Source organism: Montipora foliosa, chromosome 9, assembly GCF_036669935.1.
Source record: "Montipora foliosa isolate CH-2021 chromosome 9, ASM3666993v2, whole genome shotgun sequence".
Taxonomy (NCBI): domain Eukaryota; kingdom Metazoa; phylum Cnidaria; class Anthozoa; order Scleractinia; family Acroporidae; genus Montipora; species Montipora foliosa.
In genome coordinates, this window is record NC_090877.1 from 39,505,911 (window position 1) to 39,532,738 (window position 26,828).

Consider the following 26,828-nt stretch of genomic DNA (forward strand, 5'->3'; position numbering starts at 1 on the left):
AAAACAGGACTTGTACTCTATCAAGTCAGTTTTTGAATTTTCCTGTGGGACACTTGGTTTGGGAGACAAAATAAACATTCTCCTTTGGCGACTTGAAAACTCCTGTTTACAAATGAACAAATTTCCGAAATGTCTGTCTGGTTCTGGCACGCATTTGACACGGCATTTCAAAACTGGTTTGTTAGTTTTTGAAACAAAGCAGATTTCTTGACAAAACTTGAGAGTTTTTTCAATAGCTTCCACTCCTTCATCGCTTGGAAATTTCGCGTTGGGCTTTCACAGTGTCTCAACTCAATCTTGGCAAAAGAAGAAACACTGCGAAAATCATCAAGCTATTAAGAGAACTGTGGAAAAGGTAACTTTCCACGTCCATCGCTAAACTTGTATATAAGTTACATTCGGGATTATTTGTTCATACACCTGCAATGTCCGACAGCTGACAGAACAATGCGCGTGCGCTGGCCGTTCCTTTGACAATGTTATGAGTGACAGCTTGGAAAAATGACCCTTTTTTTGCATGAAATTCTCAATCGCTCGTCTTTCGAATGCAAATTAAGGTTTCTTACGACCCGCGCAACCAAATGTAAATAAGGAATACAAACATTGCGAGAAGTCGACGGATTTTTGGAACGGTACGTTCTTCGCAGGGAAAAACATCGACTTTCATCGATCATTTTGTGCTGCCCGCGAAACCGCAAATGAATTAAATCCCCCAAAAGTGTTCAATACCACAAAAAGCAGGATAGATTTGAGGAGAAAAGGGGCATATGTTCAATTGCTTGTGTCTTGTTGACTAACCGTGAAGAATACATTGCACCTGTCGTGGTTAGATTTTACAATTTTCTTCGCCCGATTTTCTTGGCCGCCTAATGTCCGCAAAACCACCAAGTTACAAGCGTGGATTGGTAAAATAATGTTTCATGGGAGTTTGTGGCGCCGATTGGAGGGTGATATAATTGTTTAGTGCTGCTCAGGAATTGCCTTCGAAAATGACTGAGGCTAGCAAAGCAAAGGAAGATGTTAACGAAATGGAGGGAGACAAAGTTAACATGGGCGCAGAGGAAGATCCGAGCCTGCAGGAAGCTGGATCGCCAGGAACCGCAAGCAACCAAGATCGTGAACTTCACAAGCAACTGCGCCAACCTTCGTCTAGCTCGCCGCCGACAACCTCAAAACGAAAAGATCGCGTTTGCATCAATGTCGGCGGAATCCGACATGAAACTTATCGCAGTACCCTAAAAAATATCCCCGATACCCGTTTATCCTGGCTAGTAGACGCATCTGCTGGTTCAGTGGACTACGATGCTGATTTAGGAGAGTATTTCTTTGATCGCCATCCGGGCGTTTTCGCAAACGTTTTAAACTATTACCGAACTGGCAACCTTCATTGTCCCTTGGATGTTTGCGGTCCTTTATTTGAAGATGAATTGAATTTTTGGGGCATTGATGACCAGCAAGTTGAATCTTGCTGTTGGTTAACCTATCGCCAACACCGTGATGCCCAAGATACGCTGGCCGCTTTTGAGGGCGTTGAATTTGACAACGATTTTGATGACGAAGAACCCGATTTAGGACGCTACGGTTTCGCTTTTACGGCCGAAACAGAGCCTAACTTGACTTTCTGGCAAAAGTACCAGCCACGAATTTGGACTTTGATGGAAGAGCCTTATTCGTCGAAACTTGCTAAGGTGAGGCGCTATACACATGCATCGTACTGTAAGCTAGGGACCAATGCAATTGTATTTAGTGAAAAAAAAATCGCAACTAAAACCTGGCTACACTGAAGGTTGAAAATTTCTATCAAACTCCAGGTTTCATAAAATGCAAATTTATTCCATTAATGTGATAGAGTGGGGAATTTTCCTGTGGAAATTTAAGTTAGGCTGCAAGCTTGAAATGAAATTATCGATTCTTTTTTGTAGTTTCACTTAATTGTTGCAATAAAGGGCGACACACTTTGAGAAGGAAGGCCAAGTTAAAAGCCTTATCGTCGCCTGAAGCGTGCCGTTCTTTTATTGACCCGACGACGATGAATTTTTAACGCCGCAATCGACGATTCGAGTTCTTCGCAACATTTCCAAAGATCGGATGTCTTTCGAACGACTTGATCAAACGAAAAATTAAAGTGGAAAAGCGCAAATCCTCGCAAGTTTGAAATCACTGAAAGGGGTTTTTCGATCTCGTACAGAAATCAATTTCGCTGGGAGCTGTTTTGAATTACGTTTTCCACTCAGAACCGGTCACGTACGTACAGCAAATGGGAGCTGAACAAAGTGCGGTGTGAAAAATTGAAGCTCAATGATAAATTTATTGTATTTAACAAAAGGTGTCGGTTTATACTTTAAGAAGGTCTTTTTTCATTTTGTGGTTTGTGCGAAGATTCGCGTAAAAGTGTTCACCATTTAAAAAAGGAGAAATTTACAATTCATATCTGATTTAATGTGGTGGGCTGAGTGTTAGTGTAATATATCCTCGTTGAAATTAAAAACAGTTTAAAAGTTTTTCTTCTCGATTTATATCATTGTCTCATCTCAGAGGCGATGACTAAATTTGATTTTTGATCTCACAGCTTCGTCTTCAGCCGGTTTCGTATTTGGGAAATTCTATTAGTGTTGGTAACTTCGGTAAACCAAACCCTCTGATAGGAAATGAAACATTTATAAGCTTCAAGGCAATTGATTTTTTCATTACGGTTCATAGCGACCAGAAAGTTTCTTTTCGGCTGAAAATTATATTCTACGCGACGTAATGGTCGAAATAATATTATAATTGGCCGATTCAGTAATGTCGGCAGTTGCACTAGAAAACTAGAACTGCTTAATCATCGTGGATTGATCAAATAGTGCAAGCTGATTTCCCCTATTTTTCTCTCCATTCTTTCATTTTCGATTACGATTCTTATGCAAGCTCTTCACAGCGTGAAACCTGAATGGTTATAACCGAGACAAGACGGGAGCACTTTAAAGTATCTCAAAACAACACAGCTTATATGTTTGCCAACGTCTTCATTTTTTGCTGCCTTGAATACTATGTATGCAACGTGTGCATATTAAAACACTTGCTTTTCCTGAAATTTATAAATGCTTACCGGTAGAAACTTCATGGAAAGCTTCAATTGTCCCCTCATTGAGCGGTGAAATAAAACAACTTGAATAAAGTTCAATGTTTCTTGGAAATTCAATGCCGATTTACCATATATCGACACAATCTTTCCTGCGGAAAAACAATTGTATTCAAATAGATTGGCATTTCTTCGCAACTGAGGCACTTATTAGCAAAGCGTGCAGCTAGTTTTTACATCCCAAAACAAAATGGCGGTTGTCGTTCACCGCCGTACTGTCCCTTTTTATCGTTCATAAACTTCGTTGGAGTTAAGGTTAACACGAGTTGATTGAACTCTTTGCGATGTGTAAATAAAACTTCCATTGTTGTAATTTATATTGCGACAAGATTAAAAGCGAGTTGTGACAAGTACGGTCGAAACAACAAGTTTATCCCATGATAAACATGATTATGAGTCAAAGGTGTGGTCAAATGAACAAAAAGTACAGAATTTGAGTCAGTTTCAGTTCAATTTCACTCCGTATTCTATCGAAAGATACCATTGGTAAGAGCATAAGTAAATACATTTATCATTTGAAATAAAAGCTCTAATGTGATTTGTCATTCTTAGCAACGGTTACCGCTGAAAACGAAGTTGTTCACTGAGAGGTTTTGGTCATGAAATTCAGAAAAAAAGGTATAAAGCCAAGATTAAACGACGCAAAACTCGATTGATCTCATTTTTATATATTTTTTAAGAAAACTTTTTTTTGTTCCTCAGGTAATTGCTTACACAACGCTTGTTCTGATTGTGATCTCAGTAATTTTATTTTGCTTGGAATCGTTGCAATTTTTTCAAACTGGTGAACCAAAGTTGGTGCTCGCAGTTCTTGAAGGTATATGCGTGGCCTGGTTCACTCTGGAATTGCTGGTTCGCTTTATCTTCTGTCCAGAAAAGTTGGCCTTTTTCAAGAAGGTGATGAACTGGATCGATTTTCTGGCAATCGTACCGTTCTACATTAGCCTGGGATATCCATCGGGATCAAACGTCGAGATATTGAACATAATCAGGTTGATCAGAATTTTCAGGATTTTCAAACTTTCTCGCCACTCCTCCGGGCTTCAAATATTAGGACACACGCTACGCGCGAGTGTCCGCGAGCTTCTCCTGCTCATCTCATTTCTGCTCATTGGCGTAGTACTATTTGCCAGTTTGATTTATTACTGGGAAAAAGATGAACGAAACACAAAATTCAAAGACATTCCCACCTGCTTCTATTGGGCCGTGATTACCATGACAACTGTGGGATATGGTGACATGACGCCTAACACAGCCATGGGCAAATTCATCGGAAGTATCTGCGCTGTGTGCGGTGTGCTAACAATTGCACTTCCGGTTCCGGTCATTGTCAATAACTTTTCCTTGTACTATTCTCATGCACAAGCCCGATTAAAGCTTCCGAAGAAGCGTCGTAGGCTTCTCGTCAATGCATCAAACGCTTTGAAAGCTCCAGCGATGCTGGAGAATGGAATGAGTGGAGATTCAAATGGAAGTGCTGATAGCGGATGTGGAGAGAATTCCAAAAGCGCTGTCAACGGAGGTCGTAAGTGCAGCCTTCTTATAGCAGATGAACTTAATGAAATGAAACCCAGACGGCCTGTTAGAAGAGATAGCCACCTCTTTAATAATTCAACGTCGTCGACTTCTAACGGAGATGTGGCCAACAACAGGCCAAGCTATGCTATGCAGAAGCGATTGTCCATGAGGCCTACAGTTCCCACGCTACCAGAAGTCGAGTAAGCCGGAAGTCAAAAGCATCAAAAACAGGTATGAAAATGCACTAATGTGTAACACGTTAGTGGAGGAAAGAAGAGCCTCGTTTCCATGTCTCTTGTCAGCCTACCGTGTGCCCATCCCCAGACTTGATTTTAAGCTCCATAAGCTGGGTGACAAGGCCTGGATCGTGACCCAAAGGTGTACATGGCTGAGTTTTTCGAACAACTCAGACTTAAAACTGACTCCGCGGCTGGTGATGGCCACACCAGGTTGGCGTTATGGTGTGTTCACCTTGCTTTTAATGCTTCTTTCATTATTTTAAAACAAATTTGAACATCGTAATCAATGATTAAAGCATTGGACTTTCATTAAAGCCACAGGGCTGATTCACTACTTGCACAAATCCCATAATACACCTCTTCCCCCCCCCCCCCCCTCCCTTCCTTCGAAATCTGCATAGGCATTGTTTTCGACTTCTTTTGGGACATTTTCATGTCCCAGGAGAAATTGCAAACAATGGTTATGCAAAAGTTTTGGGGGTTAATAGAGGTGTATTATGGGATTTGTGCAATTAGTGAATGGTGTTGATAGATAATTTAAATATCCTGAACCAGCGTAAAAGGCTAAGTTCGAAAGCTTAAGTAGTTTTCTTGAATAAAATCTTAGACTGCGAGCAGTTGTTAAAAGTTGAATCTTGTCACTTAACAGCCATCAACTCTCTCGCCAGGGCCAAGAAAAAGAAGAGCGCCATTGCTTAGTAACCGCACAAGAGGCCACCATTGAGATGAATAAACAGTGACTTCGCATTTTTTGGACAGCGGTCGTCATGAACAGAACCAATTACATGAGAGTATTTTATACATTTATTCTTATGCTATTTATTTCAAGAGGTTTTAAAATTAAGATCCTTTCGAAATTCTTTCTGCGGTGGCGGAATGAAATTTAATGCTGTCGTAATCTGAATCAGAACACCCGCGTGCAACGTCGACAAAATGCATTATATTAGTTTTGAAAGAAATGTATGTATGTATCATCTCTAAATGAAAACAGGTCTATAAGGGAATCTTTGCTGACGTCATTGCTTACATTGTGTTTCATTAACATACGGGTTTCTTTACCATGATGTTTAATGTAGATTTAGCCAAGCCTATAAGCGGAGCTCCCGGGTTATTTACAGCTGTTTCGGTAAAGGTTGTCCAAAAGCTCTCTCTCGCTATCACGATAACAAAACACGTCCAAAAACAAAAGGGTTCATTAGCAAAAACAGGCTGATTTAGCAACAGAACGGGAACGTCAGTGGCGACGTCGCGCGCAGCAAAACTACCAATGAGAATTTAGAACAGAGAAGAAAAGATAGGAGTCTATTCTATTCTGAATTCTCATTGGTGTTTTTTATGCGCACGCCGTCGCCACTGACGTTCCCGTTCTGTTGCTAAATCAGCCTAACGATGGCTCTGCGCGTGCGTCACGATTTTTGGTACATTTCTCCGACTTTCTCTGGAAAACATAACATAAAATAAGTAAGGATATTTCAATGTCAGTAACATAGCGTGAGCACTTATTTCTAGGTGACGTTTTCAATAGCATTGCCGTCATGTTTTCTTTGACTCAACTGACAGTTTACCATAATGCCTTTCGGTATTGTGGCGTACGCTTTTATGCTTGTTTTGGACAACCTTTCTCGAAACAGCTGTATTCTTACATTAACTTAACCTGGCTTGAGCCTGCGATACAATCAAAATCCAGTAGCTGGTCAGCGGTCAACTAAAAAACAGCTCACCTCGAGGAGCTTTAAACTTGAACCCGCGATATGGTCACGTGATACTGGTCACATTGGCATACATGTAGAGGTGGACGGGTCGTTCGGTGACCAAAACCAAATTATTATTTTCTCGCACAGATAGGTTACCATATTTTCTTACTCATGGTGCTCCGCGCGCGCGCCTTCAGCGCGGGGAGCTCCGCTATAATTAGAGAGCTTTAGATTTTACGACGAGGACGAGAACGAGTACGAGTTTTGACTGCCCGTTTATATCGAAAGTACTAAGGAAACTTATAACCCGTACGCTTAATCTTACTCTTTGTTAGCAGTATAGGTTGCTCAGTTATTCTTATTGCTGGTAACTGAGCCTTTTTGCTTATCAAAAAATGCCAAAATTGCTACCGTGTTGTTGACTTGTTTTGATTCGACGACATTTGTGCAAAATCTCGTACTAAAATGACGAAGGCATTCCGTTTTTCCCGCCAAAATGACGCTGGTTTGCGTGCGCTCACTGTTGTCTTATGAGAAAATCTCGTACTCGTAGTCGTTCTCGTACTAGAATCTAAATCTCTCTATTAGTTGACTGCAAAAGGTAACAGTAGTTGTCAAACTCCATCAAAAACTGATAACCTCTCAGGCGGCAAAGGCACTAGTGATCCCATACATTCCTCGTAAAAATTCGAATTTTCAAAGCATCTGTGCTCATAGATTATCTGGTATATCGCGTTCAAATTTTCACAGATAGATCATTATGCAATGCACTTTCAATAGTCAGTACCCTTGAGTGGTTTTCAAATGAGCGTCGTAAAACCAAACCCAAAGTAATTACTTTGACCAATCAAAAAAGACGGAGGCAATCCAGTAAAACAATCAAAACTCGAAGTAATTACACGTAGCCGACACAAAGCGCGGGAAAATGTGCACGCGCAAGCCATGATTGGTTTTGGTCTTACTTTTGATTGTTCTTTAAGGGCGGTGCCTACTATTGTTATTGCACATACGTTCTGCGCATCTTGAGATACTGGGGTTTCCTATCGGTGATGCTTACTAATAGACGGATATTTTTGCGCGGTTTAAAACTATCCTGAGAAAGTAGATCTTAGTAAGTACTCTCGGTATCCAAAAAGAAAATTGGGGGTAACCGTGCATTTTTGAGAGATAATTAACCTTCAATTTGAGAAAGAACGCCATACATTGCTTTGTATTTTAAACTGTTTACAAATACTATTCATGAATTATCTTTGAAAATTGTGTAGTTGCCTCTAATTTTCTTTTTGGATTTCAACAACACTTGTTAAGATCTACATTTCCTGCATAATCATAAAGCAGGGCAAAAATATCTTTGAATTAGTAGGCACCGTCCTTAATAGGGTATGACAGACAAATCCTTCAAATCCGACGATAGGGGAGGCATTTGAACACCATTTTGGCCCGACGGGGCGGGAATTTGAGTGATCCAATCTTCAAAAGTTCAAATGCCCGGTTTTGGGGGGGGGGGGGGGGGGAGTTGAAGTTTCGAGCTGATCGGCGCATTACTTTCGACACTCAATTGAAAACCGCTCTATTCTTGGCTGACTGATTAGAAAACGATAGCTTTGTTCTAATGAGGCAAAAATGAGACTGACAAAGATTCCCATATAATTACTTGCAGTGACAGAATTGAATACTAACATTGTTGAAATTTTACTCATCAGTATCATGCCACTTACATGGCTTGATCTCCTTACTGATTTAAACTTTATTTTTGGTATGGAATGGAGATCTATTCTATTGAAGGTTGAGTTCTTAATTAACTAAACCGAAAAAAATCGAATAATTTTTCAAGGAACATTAAGTTTCATTTTCATTGTAATTGTTACAGTGAGAAAAGTACAATAATCAGAGGTGACACTCTTTAAAAGATAACTTTTAAGTTGCTTTCTTTTACGTCTTTAAATTAAGCTAATGCAAAGAGGTTAACTTTTAAAATCTCGAAGCGATTTTCTATTGTTTAGCAAGCTTATACTTGACTGAAAAGCCGCACAACAAGCTGGCTCTTTTACCAAGAGCGCTCTTAACAATTTTGCAAAACTACGGCTTGTGGTCATAGAGTTTTAAATACAGTAATGGACCACTGTTCTATATAGTTGAAGAGTTGCCTTGTCCCTAGAACAAGCCGCGAAAGGAAACTGTAAGTCGTCGGTCGGTTCACACTGTCAGGCGTGATATTCATATGCTGCCCGATTTAATTAGTATATGATATTTAACAATTATCCTGCGAAATCGCGCGGAATATCGTCTGATACTTAGCCGACGAGGCCGTAGGCCGAGTCGGCTAAAATCAGGCGATATTCCGCAAGATTGAGCAGGATAATTGTTTTATTATTCAACAAATTGATGACAAAGCACAATTTTCTACGTTTATTGGAAAAAAAAGTTGGAAAAAACAACTATTTTTCTCCGCGACACTCAAAGTTACGTGGTCGCAGGATATACCTTGAGTACGCAGGACGAACATTGAGCACGCTATGACCATATTTGGACATTATCACAATGTGTTGAATAATAATATGTAGTATACTGTAAATACAATAGCACTCTTGTTTGAAAATATTTTCTTAGTTACATAGAAAGACAATTTAACCAAATAGAAATAAAATTTTGTTGCAGCTTTTCTGTTAGTTTTCAGGGAGACGTCAACCTCAAATTAAATAAACTCCAATTTCTCTGTTAGTTTTATATTTTTAATTCCAAATATGACGTAAAAATTATCATTATGTGAACTTGAAATGACTTTAAAATGAAAATTACGTCAAATTTCTCTCGTTGAAGAGATTTTCGGCGATATTTTAAAGTTGAGGTCTTTTGTGGGCGGAGGAACCAAAAAATCGAATGGTAGCAAATTTTCTGACCAGAGGAGAAGCAGTATGCCAAGAAGGAAAATTCTGGCTGATATTTACCCGAAACATTTGACATGCGATGGTTTCAAGCGTTTCAGAGAGTTTGGTAAAAAATGGAAGGACGAATAAGACTGAGTGGACGGCATGAATAGATTAAGCATTCAGAAAAAAAAGTCTTTTATTCGCACTGAAAATATTGCCTAACAACTATCATGACAGAATACCGGCGTGGGAGGCAAAGAAAAAGTCTTTCTTCGAATTATATCGAGCGGCAAACCTAATAGCAAGAAGTGGGTAATATTTTCAAAGCTCCAATTGGATGCAGATGTGGCTCGACAATTTGGCCGATTATAATCACTACTAGACGAAATTAAAAAGAAAGCCACTTGCAAAAATACCATTGTTTTTTAGTTGAAAGCCGATTTTCGATGGCAAACAAATTTAGTGTTTCGCTTCGTCTTTTATCGTAGCCTTTTGAGTCACGAGTTTTTGCTTATTACAGAGTGAATCTGTTGGATCAAAATTCATCGTGAAAGGATTTTCCAAATTCAGTCGCCATACTCCCAGCGAAGAATTCATGATTTGTTTGAAACTCGTCCGCCGTCAACTTTCCATCCTAGAGAGAGAACATGAAAATTGCGTCAGTGACCGCCCTGTAACTGCGTTATTACTTTTAAGTATGTCTCATACTTTGGCTAACCTTTTTATCATTACTTTTTTGTCAGTTTTAGCCGAACCCAACGTTAACATAATACTGATCAAAGCAACCCAACAGAACACGACAGAAGACGCAGATAACCAATGAACTAATCAGAACGCGAAAGGTGAATGAAGCGGGAAATTTGAACGCCTGATTGCTTGTTCATCTGATTGGTCCGAAAAGTCATTGAAATCTCATTTTTTTGGCCAAATTCTAAGTGCAACAATACCTGAAGAAAAGAAAAGACAATCCTTTTTTTAATACGCAGAAATCTGCTTAAAAAATAAAATGAAAGTTAGAAAGATCATCGCTTGGCAGGTTCGTTGCGCAGATGAACTTTGAGCGGTTGCGATTTATTCTGATTGCGCTGCTTATGCCCCACAAAATGAACTATCAAGCCATGTGATAGCTGGTCACGCGCAAGTTCATAGGATATCTGTGGCCGGTAAAATCCGTTCTCAGGTTGAATCTGATTTTGCCTGGTTTAATTTAATTTGGTGATCCTCATTTTACTTAGGTTGAATGCGCACTCAAATGAATTAAAGGAACCTTTTTTAGAGCCTTAATTCAGCCTAGAGAAAAATTAGGGTCAGCTTAGGATTTGTTTTGGTTATTGTACATGGATATCATCAGATGATACGAAACATAAGATGTGTTGAGATGCATAAGACAGAGCTTGAGGGAAAGTATAGGTGTTTTCAATCCTTTTCGGGGGTTGATAGCTGCTTAAAATTAGGTAGAATGCATATTAACCTAAGTAAAATGAGGATCACCAATTTAACCTAGGTAAGAACGGATTCAACCTGAGCTTGGATTTGACCGATAACATATCCTGCATAAGTTGAAATCCACCCACATACTATCACGAATCTCGTAATCCAATTGGCTCTCTACTCGCTATCTATTGAGTGATGGATAGTGAGTACCAAGAAAGCCGTCTTTTTGAACAAAAACAAAATCAATAAAAATTGGAATAAATTCGAAGGTAGTATGTAAGAGGATTTCTACTAGAGAATCTTAGCATCGACAACGAGTGCGACTTCATTTACGAGTTCTGGGACTTTGTGCGTCCGTAATGCGCAGCCCAGCGCGTTCAGCTCGTCCTGGCTAGTTGGTCTGGAGAAAATCCAAGGGAAAATGTAATAGGAGTCTTACCTTTGACTTTCTGAGTGCTAGTTCGAATACTGTACCGCTGTGTCACAGGATGCTTGTTGGAGCGTAAGCCCTTAAGCCCTGTCGATTTGACTAATATTCTGCGTATTGCTAGGAGGAAGCTCAATGGTGGAGTTCTGAAACTAGTAAGTTGGATTTTTCCGAGTATTCCCCGAGTCAATAACGGCAGAAAAAATTATTACTTCAGTTTCTACCTTGTTCATATCAGCGCTTTCTATCAAGTGCCGAGCTTCTCCAAGAGCCTTGTTGAAGTTTCTGGGTCTCCTCCATTCCTTTATTTCTTTCTAAAACATGCACAAACAATTGCGTTGGTGTTTGGTGATCATTTGCTGTGTTATTAGAGAGCCGGATTTGGTATGGCGTTTACAGCAGTGGTATATGAAATGGCGGATCGAGTGAATGAATCAATAGTTCATAGAGGGAAATGGTTTGAAAGCTCGGCAAACATAAAAGGAGCAAACAAAGATGCCAAGATTTAGTTTGGAATCCGAAAGTCCACGACCTTGCACAATCTTTTGTTTTGCGCTGATACACTATGCATGAATTACGTAACCAACACGTTTCTATTGGTTAGTTCCGCTGTACGGAGTGACAACTATTGTGTTTTGTGTACGGTCAAGGTTAAAACAAAGAACAAAAACCTTTAACAAAGGAATTTGTCGGGTTTCATAACCATTCCCCTCTATGAACTATGATGGATCCACATCCCGCTATCCAACTAGTGCCTTTCTGTAAGTTCGCAACGCGGCAATGATTTGATCTCTTTGAAAGCAGTTTCTATTTCTATTTTTGTATTTACGCTCACCTGATTGAGGTACCCATCTTTGTCAACATCATATTTTTCATTAAATTCCATTGTATTTAGAGAATTAAAAGCTGGCATGTCATGAACGCTGCAAGATAACGGGAAACGAATTAGAACACTTTTGAATTTTTAAAAAGTAAAAGCAAAACAAAGGAAGATGTTAACGAAATGGAGGGAGACAAAGTTAACATGAGCGCAGAGGAGAATACGAGCCTGCAGGAACCTGAATGGCCAGGTACCGCAAGTAGCCAAGGTCGTGAACTTCACAAGCACCTGAGCCTGCCGTCGTCTAGCCCGTCGTTAGGGTGTGATTTATGGCGAATATATTAGCTATTATTTACGTTGAAAGGTAACATTCTTTAGACTTGAAACGCTATTCAATTTTTAGTTAATTTACTTGTCTATTTCATTCTGCATAACATTCCTTATATCTATGCAATAGACCAATTTCGATATATTAAAATTCAGTCCAAAACAAAAGGCATCATCTCGAGGCTCTGGGGAATAAATATAAGGATTTGTATGAGTTTATTCCCCAGAGCCTCGAGATGATGCCTTTTGTTTCGGACTGAATTTTAATATATCGAAATTGGTCTATTCCACATGATTGCACGTATCTCCATCATTTTGATGGACGAGTATCTCTCGTGCGTATCTTGCCCATCTTCAATTGGACATCTGTCTGACAAACAAATAAGAAGCCTTTTCAACGACCTTAGTGCCAAAGTTGGCCTAACGCTTACACTACGTACCTAAATATTCCTCAAGAGAAAGTAGTCCGTCCTTGTCTCTATCGTAGGCATCCATTAATTCCTTAGAACAAGTAAAAAAGTAAAAAAATGTTTGCTTTTCTTGAAGTTCCTGATCCCAGGAAAACAATCAATACGCAAAATACATCTCAATATGCTGCTTAACCTCATAATGTCCGAGGAGATAAGAGCAAAACGTTTTTCGTTATATAATAGCGTCGATGACGGCACCTCAAAACCACCTATATATGTATCGAATCACAGCGTTTTAATCGTAATCTTATATCATTTTATATTTAATTTTGGGCATGGAAGTGCGTAAGAAGACGATATGTCTAATTCTTGTCGATTTACGAGCTACCTCTCTTAGAAAAAAAAAATCATGTAGCCTATCCAACTCGTGAAGGCTGCACGAGTACACAGTAAGGAGTAAAAATACGGCCTTCTGCGTTTACTAAATTGTTCTTCGATGTTGAAAACAAGCGATGCCATTCAAAGCCCACAACTTCACTCACCACAGCAACGTAAGGAAGCATAATTTCATGTTCCTTGGGATGGTGGAAGTATTCGTACTCCTGCCTATTTAACATGCCGTCTTTGTCTTGATCGCGTATCGCCATTTTTTCTTATCAAACTGCACGTACTTCTCCAGCTGGGGTCTTTCCCATTTGTTGTGCATGTCTGTCAAATATGAGAACCCATCCTTTAAAAAATTGTTATGTTAGAGCACTTAATAAAACTGTTGACATGCACTTTAATAGGGAGGTTAAATAAGTAAGAAACGAACACGACTTTCAACGACAACGCCACAAAACATGAATATCATTGGTTAAAAGAGCAAAAATACTCGTGCTGCACGTACGGCACGCATTTTATCTCATATTGCATGTGCAGTAATCTGCGTATCAATGGTGTAAGACCTTAGACAGCAATGACCAGAACCAGGGTTGCTGACCAGCGGTTTTTGTTAAAACAATGGGTTGCTGGGGGTGCTAGGTCTCGCGGGCTCAGAAAACCTGTTTGTGGTCATCGTTATTTAAGGTTTTACATCAATGACAAGAAATTACCAACAACGCACGCGAGCTTACAAATGTAAACCTTTCATTCGCTATTTTTCTCTGAAACCGCTCGCACCAATTTCCTGTTAGGGACACTTCGCCCAACTTGTGAGACGTGAACAGAATGGAATAACTGCGAAAGACTTACGATAGTTGAATGTTATGTTTTGAGGTGACGTTTTCGTCGACGTTGCCGTCGCAGATTTTAAATGGGGGAGCTTAAAAAGCACGCGCGTTTTTGAGACGCGGACGGCAACCCGAAGAGAACATTTCGCGTTCCAGGACAATGAGGTGGTGTCTCCCAGATTTTTATACTAATCATCTCTAATGGAGAAAAGATACTTAGAAATGTAAATGTGGTTGTGTCAAGACAAGTTTAAAAGGAAAAAACGTCTCACTTCCGGTTGCTGTCTCCTTCTCAAAAACGCGCGTGCTTAAGCTCTCAATAAGGTGCTTAAATTGTTCAGCTATGAGCGAGGATCACATCCATTTACTGAAGTTCGTGTCGTCAGAACAGCGCCTGAAATCACTGCTCGAACTGTGCAGATTTAGGGTGCGTTCGATTGACCGTATTCCGGAATAGGAATACATGGAATATAAGTTAGAAATCCTCGTTTTTACGGAGATTCACATTAAAATTGTTCAGATAGCTGCTAAAATGCTATTTTAAACATATTTATGTTATCCTTGCTGATTCGAAACGCGCCAAACATAGTTTTTATAATCATTCTACGTATTCTTATTCCGGAATAGGTTCAATCGAAACGCGCCTAAATCTCAAAACCCAGATCTCCCTCGGTCCGATAGAAGGGAAATCCCAGATTCTTACAAATGAGAGATGTAGAATACGGCCAGATAAATTGACCAATGATAGCGAGCGTATTATCTGAGATGTAAATAATGGGTAGCATGCAGGGATGGTGCAGTGATGAGAGTACTTGCCTCTCACCAATGTGGCCGGGTTGGATTCCCAGACTCGGCGTCATATGTGGGTTGAGTTTGTTGGTTCTCTACTCTGCACAGAGAAATTTTCTCCGGGTACTCCGGTTTTACCGTCTCCTCAAAAACCAACTTTGATTTGATTTAAGTTGATTTGTTAATTTCAATGCACAGTGTCCCCAATTAGTGCTCTAGGGCTAGAAGATTAAATACTTAAATAAAGTTCCTTTCCTTGCACATCAGATCGCCATACCTTCTTCAGTGAATCCAAAGGTTCTGGTCAGGTACTCTTTCCACGTGACCTTGTCATCGCCATTCTGGTCTTTATCCCTAAATATGGCGTCCACATCTTCGTGGACAGTCCACTTCTGAAGCTTGTGTCGAATCCAGATCTCCAGTTCCGCTTCTTCCACGAAGCCATCCTTGTTGATATCTATGCGCGGCAACCAGCATTCTGGTCATTTAAAAATATAACGATGTCAATGGGAGAGGCAGCTCCTCAGTCCTGGGCTTCTGTTCGCCGGTGATTTTCGGATTTTCCGTCCGGTGGGAAATTCAACTCGGCGCGCAAATTTCTTTTGGGTGATTATTCAGTTCAGTTCAGTTCAGTTCAGTTAATTTAGCCACAATACATTACGAAGTACAACATAAAAGGAAATTATCACATGGCAAGGGGAGCCAAGAAGAAACCATGGGGCTTATAGAACCTGGGACCCCCTAGTTACATAAAAGAATACGAAACAGAAAGAGCTTACAAACATGGGCAATTAATTCGCGCCAAAGCTTCGTATAGAAAGTAAATTTAAGGGCTAAAATTATATTAGACGCAATTTGGACGTGTTTTCCTCGAGGACCTCATGGTGGTCCTGACTAATCTCGTAACCAGATCTCACTCTGTCACTAGAAATGTGTTTGACCTTGGGAGTACCTGGGTACGAGATTACGTCCCTACGAGATGGCTGCAACGACTTTGAGCAATAGATACTCGATCCAATGATTTTTTTATAGATCAGTGGCAGAATTCTCGGACTTTCAGATGACCTCGCAGCCGTCATATTGGTTTCCCTAAGCGGTTTATGACTTGAAAGGATGTGCCACAGTCAGAATGAGGTGCGAGAATACGTATGGGTTATTGACCAAGCGTGAGGTCAAGATGACTGGATATTGGCCAAGTTCTTTTTTTGCGTGTTTATGGACCGAGACGAAGTCAAGGTCATAAACACGCAAAAAAAGAACGAGGCCAATATCCAGTCATCTTGACCGAACAATCTTGGTCAATAAAGGATTTATTATATGACTTAAAACACCAAAAAATGATCTTTGATCTTGCGGGACCAAGCGAGAAATCCCGAGCGGGCAGTATCGCTACATCTTGCCCGCTCAGGTAGCCAATCAGAGCGCGCGATTTGGTTCATCTTGCCCGCTCACGGAGCTAGTCATATAATAAAGATAATTAATTCAGTCTTTAGAGGAATGAGGCATCATGATACAATGTGCTCTTTAAGTTGTTCATAATGGATACAAATGAGATGCTAGGCGGTTTTCTGCAATCCAACACCTTAGTGCACAGTCAGGTTCAAGCATTTGAGCTTTTCAACCAAAAACAACATTAAACCACAACATATAGACCCTCGACGGTCATTAATAAATAACCATTCTCGAACAATTACTGAGGCTTAGTGCAAATAAGTACTTAACACTACAAACGATGTACTCGGGGAGAGGACCCGACGTGCTTTCGTCTCTTTGTTTGACCTAAGTTGTTTGTTATGTATTTGTTCCCCCTGGGTGTGACTGAGTCATTAGGGAGCTTAAGCAAAGAACCGAAACCGGAATTTCGCAGTAGTCTCGCCCACATTTCTAAAATACAAATTGTCTTAATTTATTCGGGATGAGGTACTTAGCAATATAGACGTTTTAATGTCAAGATAATTTCAAACGGAAAGCAGGTGACTTCCGGTTGCCATCCATGGCACGACCGATCTAAGCAAAAATCTAAATTTCATCCTTCGGGAAGTTTGTGTCTATTCTTATGATAAAAAGGTTTTTTTTTTTTTTTTCTCTCACCAGCAAGACTGATCATGTGAGCAGGAAAAAAGAAAAACGGGCTTACTTCAAAAAAAAAAAATCATAGTATTTGTGCATTTTCTTTCTTAGACTAAACAACATTCAATGTTAATTTGTCTTTTTGAATAGGGTCACATCTGAGTAGTGGTCGGATCCATCGTCAAAGCGAGATTTAAAGTAGACCTAAATTGCCATCACAAAGGGGCTTCGCACTACTGACTCGCTTTGCAAAAGAGGAGGCAAGGACCAGGACCATGAACTCAGGAAAATGGCCATTTTCTACAAGCAGGAAAAGAATGAAGGTCATTTGGTACCTTCAAAACAATTAAGAATTTGTATCATTGGTTCCTGAGATCTGTAATCCTTTCTTTGAACAATCGGAATGAAGGTGAAAAGCTTGAAAAAAAGCAAAGAAGACGGAGGAAACGGTGTGATAAGAAAGCTGTATTCGAAAACATCCACTTCTGGCGGCCACACCATTAAGGGACACTGTAGATCTTACTGATCAGATTTTAATAACATTATTTGATGAGGTTTTTGTGATATCCGGGAATAATCAAGGTCGAGCGTAAGTGTTAATCAGCCGAAGCCGAAGGATGAGGCTGATAACACTAACCGAGACCTTGATTATTCCGGATATCACAAAAGCCGAATCTAATAATTGTGTTATTTATACATTGTTTTGGAAGAAAATAACGACAAAAAGCATTAGTCGCAGCGATCGCCACAGTTTATTTTCAAACACATTGCTCTTGGAAATCATGCATTGCGCGCGCAACACTATAGATATTGCACTAATCTATAGGTACCAGATTAGTGAATAATCTGGTAGGTTGCGCGGTTTCACCAGAATTAACTGTAGGCTTTTAGCCAATGAGACGGACAGATGGTGACTACAATGTATAATAAATTGGGGATATTGTGCTGCAAGCGGACTGGGACCCTTTCAAAACGTTGCCATCCATTCATTTGCATGTTTACTCAGCTTTTCGTTTGTCAACAGAATCATTGGATTGAGTATTAATAGAAAAAAATGTTTAGACTATCACAAGGATTTTTATATACGTGACGAAAATTTATATTATTGAAAAGATTCTTACTTTACCAAGCTTCAAAATACGCCCCTCATGATATCTATAGTTATTTCATCAGTTTAATACTTTTTCCTCTTTTTTTAGCGTGATCGAATTTTTTGCAAAAATACCTTTTTGCGAAACCCTCTAATATAACACAGTGGTATATGTCAGCTTTAGAAGTAAGCAGAATGTTAACCTTTGACCTACACGACAAGCCGTTAGCTTTTTAAACCCTTTCACTTGTGAAATATCCACGAATTTTTGATAGCCGTTTTAGTCTTCTCAGTTGTTGTGCGCGATGGACATTCGCCTCAAGATTCACCATTGTCGCATTCTCTGATTTTTAAATATATGAAGGAAAATCTTACTTGGTTCATAATAGTTGTATTACCTGATGACGTCTCACTCGGCCTCCTGTTGGTGGACAATTTTTCAAAACTCCTTCGCGAGCTCCTCTCCAAGGAAACGCAATGTGGTTCCTCGTGGCTGCTGTCGTGCGCGATCGTTCAAAACTGTGCTGAGGAATGCGCTCCCGAACAGAAATCCGATCAATGATGGCAGAAAAAAGGAAAGAAAGACAGACCAACTCCATCTCCTTCCACCAGGAATACTCTTGCAAATAATTTGCCGAGGAATAAAATACTGATTTTTCGCGTTCTTTATTTACGAGGTTTTTGTTTAGTTACAGCCTGTGGCTCGTGGTCCTACCAACCAAGTGTGCCACGTTCGGCACACTCACTGTAGCCGTTCCCAGATTGGCTTGTTGGTTTATCGCCAGGCAGGGTTCGTGCAAACAAAAAAGCATCATCGCGCTCTCACCACCCAACGAGCAATAGACCTAAGAAACCACAATCCTTCTCAATACGGTCTTATTGCCTTTTTCCTTTCATTAACGGCGGCTGTTGACATAGAGAGGGATCTCGAAATAACCCAAGTAAATGGAATAGGTTGTATAACATTGATTAAAAGGCTTCCCAGGAAACAAGTTGCGGCTTGGAGAACTTGAAGCAACAAGCCACCTAATTTAATTACTTCATGATCAAGACACACTGGCAACCAATTTGTGGGGTGGTTTAAACTGCAAGCCTTGAAATTCACGTGAGAGGTGGTAACGCAGGATCTTTGTGACCCTTAGCCGACTTCTATGGCTGAGGACTACAAACTTTCGCTAATCGCAAAAAAAGGTGATTGCCAGAGAAGCGGGGAGGAAAGCGGGGAAAAGAACCCACATAAACTTACAATAGACACTTCGAATCTCAGTCCGCTTAGAACGGTTATCTTCCCTCAGGGGCACCCGACGAGAATATAGTTCAAAAACCACTCAAACCTTAGTCTTGTTAAACGTATATTAGTTTTAAAGGGTAGATTTAGGCATATTGTTTCCCCCTAAAAATATTTTACATCTGTTCGGATTTCCTAGGCAGAAAGTATAATGCTCCGAAAATTAGAGGGAGCAACAAGTTACCTTTTCCGCAAAGTTCGCAGCCAGAAGGAAAAGGCTCCCGCAAATTCTCGGTTGACCAATTTTAGGGAAACTCCGTTAAAAATGGCAAAATTATACCATTTTCACGATGTTTCGAACAAATCCTTAAAAAGAGGCAGGCCAGCACGAAATTTTCCAACAAATGTTCCGAAAATTCTAGCATCCTCAAATCGTCTCTTTCGAACCAGTTATTTTCCGAATATGACGTTGGGTGCCCCCTGTTACCTATTGTGTTTCCTAGGGTGCTCACTTTTCGGGTTGTACGGTTCTGTGGCGGGTTTGCGTCGCGTTGGTGTTCTTTATTTTATATGTGTGGTTCGCTTTTGACACTTCTCTAACAAGTTGGCAGCAAAACAACAGGTATTGGTGTCAGTGTTAAAGTTTTTTTTTTTTTTTTTTTTTACTAGTGCTGTTTACATACAAATACCTAACTGGACATACCTACTAACATTACTTACTACTATTACGTCTTGCAATACTACTACCTATTTACATTACTTAAAGTACAATCGTTACATACATTACGATTACAAGTGAAACCATCCCCTCCAGCGCCGCTTTCTTGGCCCTCAAAACCCCTTAATTCTTGAACTTCACTATGATCGCACGGCTGCCATCTTGTCTTTTCCGTCTAACCCTGTGGGCTCTATCAATCTCCCCTGCGTCAAATTCTAAAAACCCATCTCCCAAAGAAAGAACTCTAAACCTTTCTTAGGGCAGTCTTTGTTATCTCCCTCCTGAACTCCATAGATACGTACACTTTCCTTCGAGAATACTGCTCGTTGTTGTTTTGTTTTAAGTCATTCCTCACGGGAACATTGGAACCCACAAATGACCAGCTCCCAACGTCAGTGGCTCATAGCTCAGTTGGTTAGAGCGTCGCACCGGTATCGCGAGGTCACGGGTTCAAACCCCGTTGAAGTCCTGAATTTTTTCAGCTTCTTTACGGAATTGCAAAAATTGCGTTCATAACTGCGAGGATCATAGCTTCACTTGATTTCATATCCGCAGTTCATATATGATCCATTTCATATATCATTTCATCGTTGATTCATTCCTCACGGGAACATTGGAACCCACAAATGACCAGCTCCCAACGTCAGTGGCTTCATAGCTCAGTTGGTTAGAGCGTCGCACCGGTATCGCGAGGTCACGGGTTCAAACCCCGTTGAAGTCCTGAATTTTTCAGGCTTCTTTACGCAATTGCAAAAATTGCGTTCATAACTGCGAGAATCATAGCTTCTTCACTTGACATTCTTCTATGCTGATCATTCCACGTCCCCTCTCTGATTTTTTAAAGTACAGCCGATCTACATCAGCCTGCAGGTGTAATGCACGATAAATGGTCATCAGCTTTCGTGTTTTGCGATCCATTACTTTCAGCTCTTCCTTGGCCCAATCAACAATTCCTGCTCGTACTTTACAATGGAAACTGCTCTAAAGTTTATCGCTTTCATCGTATTTCCCGTATGGAGTTTAGTATTGTCTTAACTGTACGAAAATATTCCTTCTGGATCCTGTCCTTCATTTTACTATGTTTTTACATCATCCGCTTCTAGCACCCCAAGATACTTGTAGTTTTTTTCTCATCAACATTCAGTGATCGCATCTTTTTATCCCCCGGTAGCATGATTTCTTCACTTTGGAACACTTTTCCGCGTTTCATCAATAGGATTGCACTCTTTGGTATTCCGAAATCCATCGGCATATCTTCGGCCACAATTCTAACTGATGGGACGAGAAAGTCAACTTCATTTTTCATTTTTACCATATGGCTTCTTAAGATCGTCCATAAAAAACAAAAGCACCGGGCTTTACCGGGAGGTCGTGAGTTCAACTCCGGCCGGACCAACATCAGGGTCTTTAAATAACTGAGGAGAAAGTGCTGCCTTTGTAATTACATCTGCAAATGGTTAGACTCTCGTCTTCTCGATATAAGGATAAGCCGGAGGTCCCCCGTCACACAACTTCAATGTTCATAATCCTGTGGGACGTAAAAGAACCGCACACACTTCGTAAAGAGTAGGGCATGTAGTTCCCGGTGTTGTGGTCTGTCTTCTGTGGTGTATCATGGTATCTGGAGGGTAAATGCTCGGTGGGATATTAGCTATCGGAGACACACAGCAAGCTACTCTAAAATCCCAATTCTTAAGATCGTCCATAAATGCAAATGATTCATTCCTTTCCCGTCGCCAGGATCATATCCCGCCTTTACTTTCGTAGCACGAGTGTTAGTGCCCGGATGAGCGATATCACAAAAAGGAGGGATGAAAGGCTGTCTCCTTGAAATATTCCTCTTCTGATATGAACTTCGCCAAGAGCTTCACCTCCAGTGGTTAAAACTGTCTTCCACTGTTTTATGTTGTTTTGGATCAAACCCCCACCATATTCTGCGCTATATACAAAAACATCCTCATACACTCCGTATTATCATTATCAATAGAGAGCTTAAGCGCGCGTTTTTAAGACGCGGACGCCAACCGGAAGAGCACATTTCAAGTGCCAGGACAATGGTGTCTCCCAGATTTTTTATACTAATCATCTCCAATGGAGATACTTAGCAATATAAATGTGGTTCAATGAAGACAAGTTAAAAGGCAAAAACGGCTCACTTCCGGTTGCCGTCCGCGTCTCAAAAAAACGCATGCTTAAGGTCCTATTATCATTTGGTCTGCGGCACCGTTGAACATATTCCTAAAAACATTACCTGATATGGCAGAATTATTAGAGCCACTTGAGCGCGCGATTAATGAGGTTCTCATATCAGCTGTCACTGGCCATAACACTCACACTAAAGTAGAGAGCGACCTCCTTGGTGTCCCTGTGCGCATGGGAGGCCTTGAATGAGACCTCATCTTCTGAATACGAGGCTTCAATCAAAGTTACTAATCCGCTCGTGAGGCGAATTGTTGAGCAAGAGCACCAGCCTCCAGATGCCTCAGAAATTCGAACACTGCAACTGAGCACACGAAAAAAAAAGATGACTGTCTAAGTGAGAGGCTAGAGCAGGTGAACAGCTCCCTGCTGACAAAAGCTAAGAGAGCTGTTGAGTTAGCTACAGAGAAGGGATCATCAAATTGGTTGACCGTGATTCCTCTCAAGAGCTAGATTACAATCTGAATAAGAAGGAATTTAGAGATGCAATCAAGTTACGATACGACTGGGAAATAACGGACACACCCATGATCTGCGCATGCGGTGTTCAGTTTAGCGTGGATCACGCAAGGGTGTGTCAGCGCGGCGGGTTCATTATCCAGCGCCATAACGAAATCGTGTGAGTTGGAAGCAGAGATGCTAAGGGATGGTCTGTAATGATGTGGAAGTAGAGCCGGTCCTTCAGGAGCTCACTGGGGAGACGTTAAATCATGGTGATATACAAAGCCCCTGAGCCCGTTTGGATATTCACGCGCGAGGCTTTTGGACGAGACAGAGATCTGCACCCCAATGTAGACTCTTGCAGAGAGACTTGACTCCTAAGCAGATCTATAAGAAGCATGAGAACGAGAAGAAGAGGCAGTATGCGGAAAAAGAGTAATGGAGATCGAACAGGGACGTTCACTCCCTTAGTTTTCACGACAGGCAGAATGGCGGATGAGTGTGTTAAGTACCACAGCAGACTTGCGGAGCTGATCGCAAATAAGAAGGGAGAAAGTTACTCATGCGCAATTTCTTGGATAAGAGCTAAAAGTTTCTTTCGCTGTCGTACGCTCTGCGATACTATGCTTGAGAGGCACAAGATCCAGAAGACGACAGCTAGACTTCGTTGATTCAGATTTACAGATCGAAAGCATTAATCTTTTCTTTTTTTCTTTCAGGACTTTTTATTCATTTAACTTGAAATTTTTCTCTTCGATGTCTTAATTTAAAACCGCGCACCGGTGGCTCAGTTGGTTGAGCATCGGGCTGTCACGCGGGAGGTCGCAGGTTCGAACCCCGGCCAGATCAACACTCAGGATCTTAAAATAACTGAGGAGAAAGTGCTGCCTTTGTAATTTCATCTGCAAATGGTTAGACTTTCAAGTCTTCTCGGATAAGGACTATAAACCGTAGGCCCCGTCTCACAAATGTTTCTATAATAAGTTCCCTGTGGGGCGTTAAAAAACCCAATCACTATTCGAGAAGAGTAGGGGATAAAGTCTCCGGTGTTGTGGCTGTCCTGTTCTCTCCAGCAGAAGTGGCCTGCTTGGTGGTTTGTCTCTAAAAAGGCTTGTGCTGTATGAGGCCACCTGAGCAGAAACAGCCACAAGTCAAAAAGGGAATTTTGCCCAGTGCTGGAATATGTGAATGTAAATGTAGATGTTAAAACACTGTACTTGCCGCAAGAGCTAGTTGATCACATCTGAGCCGCAGGGAATGTATTTGGGAAATCGTTATTGACACAGTGATGCACGCTTATGATTTGATTAAATTAATTCTTAATGTTGTATAGTGCTTCCAATTCTTACTTTTTAATATTTCTGAATTATGTCAATAGTTTTCCTTCTTTTTAAAAATTGAATAAAATTGATATTATTTTATTATCAAAAAATATAATAATAATAATAATAATAATAATATATAATAATAATAATAAGTCATGAGGTCGCCGAGACGTCGGAAATTTAACATTACATCGCTAGTTTTTACATGTCTGTGTTTAATGATTTTGAGAAACACAGACATGTAAAAAAAGCGATGTAATGTTAAATTTCCGACGTCTCGGCGACCTCATGACGCCATTATCAGGGAGTTGGAAATGAATCTGCGAGTTCATAAAAGATATAAAATCCTCCAATTTGCATAAGTAAAGAAGAGCTTGACAAAGACTTTAGCACGGGTTGAATCTGTTTGCACGTTCAGTCGTGGTCTTAATTGTTTGATGTAAAGCATTTTGTTAACGAGACAGTCCAATTTGTTCATGCATTTCTTCAACACTCTAAAGCAGCTGAGGAGGTCCTCAGGGACAGCACCCGCGTGATCTTGATCATAATAGGGAGCTTTAGCAACTACGACGGGAACGGCAACGAAAAACGTCATCTCAAAACATAAATTCGCGCAATTGTAATCACTTTACGACTACTCCAAGCGTTTTTTTTTAAGTGAAAATGGTGTGGCAGTCCCTCAAGAATGAAACCGATATGAGTCACGCTTATTTTAAGAGAGAAAATGAAAATTTATCTCCTAGTGCTGACGTCCTCCATAAAACCTCAGATTTGTCTATTTCACGTTGTAGTTTTGCTGACGACGGCAAAAAAAAAATGGACAAAAATGAAAAAACGCACGTGCAGGGCGTGCAAACTTATTGTTTTTTCCCACTAAATATGCAAATTTGTGACGTTCTCGTTGCCGTCGCCGTCGTCGATGCTAAAGCTCCCTAATGCTTTGCGTACAGAAGATGACGTACTATTGTGACCATCAAACGCGTGTATGTAGATGGCCACGTGTGTAGCCAACATAGCTACCTGTATCGTACAGGTTACATTGAAATTGGTACACAACGCACTGTTGATTAACCAGCTGTGGTTTGGTCTCACATCTCTGGGAAGTCTTGGCCAATAGGGAATTTAAAAAAACGACGACGGCTACTACGACTACGACAACGCCACAAAACATAAAACATGTTTTTAAAAAGAGCATAAATAGCTATAAATAATCGTGCTACACGAGCAGCACGGATTTTAGCAAGTATCTTAGCGGTTCTCTGCATACGACGACGACGCAAATCACCAAATTTGAGGTTTTGACGACAACGTGAGCATGCAACAGAGAGTCTTTCTTCTCTGTTTTCAATCTGAAACCGCTCGTACCAATTTATATTTAGGATACTTCGCCCATATTGTAGGACGTGAACGAGACTGAATAATCCCGAAAGACGTATGATAGAGCCAAGGTATATTTTGAAGTGACGTTTTCGTCGACCGTCGTCGTCGTAGATCTGAAAAGTCCCAATTTTTCGACTGACAAAGACGGGTTGGACTGTAGTTTGGAGCTTGAGACTTAGATCTTTCAACTGAATCTTAACAAAGCTGGCAGAATCCTGATCCTTAAATGGTATGACTACCCGAGTCACGTCATTTCCCACCATTTCTACCGACACTTGCGATGGATGCTGGTCAGTAACTCTTGAGTTCACAAATGCATTAATGGTAGTTGTTGAGTTGATAAGGTGTTGGGGGTACTTCTTCAAACGGGAGAACAGGGACTTTAAGCGTTCACCGTACTCTCCGAGAAATAGGCTCAGCTGAGGACAAACGGTAGGCGCGATCAAGCATAGTTGTTAATAAGCTTCGTTTGTATTGGTTGTCGACGTGTTGTGTCTATTTCTGATAGTAGAAGTAAACCAGTACTGGTAAGCTTCGACCTAATCTCTCTAAAGATGAAGATGACTTGTTGATCTCTTGAGCGTAGCCACCAAGGGACGGTTGTTCCAGTTTAACGGTACCTGTATGAGAAAATGGACTGAAAGCCATGGGGTCCCCCTCGGGCCTTTGCTTGCTACGTTTTTTATGTCATCATTGGAAGAAAAACTAGAACTGGAAGGAAAGCTCCCTGCTTATTACTGCAGATACGTTTACGACGACACTCTCACTGTTATGCCTGATATAACAACAGCTACGGACTTCCTAAACACCATCAACCACGCCCATCCTGCTGTCAGTCTTAGGCCTTTTTTTTTACTTTCTGCCAGAGAGCAATTTTTAGCAACTTTTCGGGAAAACTAGCACTTTTTTGGTAACTTTTGGGCTATTTTGAACAAAAATAAAATTGAATAACTCTCTCTCTTTTTTTCAAATAAACAAGTAAAAATTGTCTTGGTTAAAATTCTAAATATCTTTCTAACAACACTCATTTTTACCCTTTGAATGGGTATCATGTGGACGTGGTAATTAATTACGAGAATTGGGTTTGGGTAGCCTCAACCTCGTTGCCAAGGCTCTTTCCTTCTCGGCGCCCCCCACGAGAAGGAAAAACCCTGGGAACGAGCTTGTTACACTTACTGTCTAACTTTTTGTAACTAGCCACATAGATTCAACTGAAGGTTGCCTAATTTGTTGTAACTAGTTACTTAGTTGTGGTGGATGCGCAAGAAACCATCTCAACTTGCAAGGCAACATGTTGCGCGACGAGTTGCACGAAAAGTGTTGCCCGTATTAATGGGCCTTTAGAGTGTTGAAGAAATGCATGAACAAATTGGACTGTCTCGGTTTACGAAATGCTGTACACCAAACAATTAAAGACCACGGCTGAACGTGCAAACAGATTCAATCCATGCTAAAGTCTTTCGCCGTGTTTTCTTCACAACAACCGATACGTGTTTTCACGGGTGTCTCGCTTAAAA

General features: G+C 40.7%; 1 protein-coding gene and 1 pseudogene across 1 annotated transcript; one reads left to right on the top strand and one right to left on the bottom strand.

Moving 5' to 3' along the window:
* The first annotated feature begins 591 nt into the window (after window positions 1–591).
* LOC137970548 (voltage-gated potassium channel KCNC1-like) lies at window positions 592–5,894 on the top strand. The gene is made up of 3 exons (XM_068817070.1): window positions 592–1,688; window positions 3,824–4,870; window positions 5,547–5,894. The coding sequence occupies exons 1-2, from the start codon at window positions 990–992 to the stop codon at window positions 4,841–4,843; spliced, it is 1,719 nt and encodes a 572-aa protein (XP_068673171.1). The 5' UTR covers window positions 592–989; the 3' UTR covers window positions 4,844–4,870; window positions 5,547–5,894.
* A 2,305-nt stretch (window positions 5,895–8,199) lies between these two features.
* LOC137971828 (calumenin-B-like) lies at window positions 8,200–21,272 on the bottom strand (annotated as a pseudogene).
* Between the last annotated feature and the right edge of the window lie 5,556 nt (window positions 21,273–26,828).

What these genes read in the sequence shown, in the direction of transcription:
- LOC137970548 (XM_068817070.1), top strand. Translation starts at nt 990, where the DNA reads ATGACTGAGGCTAGCAAAGCAAAGGAAGATGTTAACGAAATGGAGGGA. An exon ending in ATTCGTCGAAACTTGCTAAG is followed by an intron (nt 1,689 to 3,823) that starts GTGAGGCGCTAT and finishes TTTGTTCCTCAG; the next exon opens with GTAATTGCTTACACAACGCT.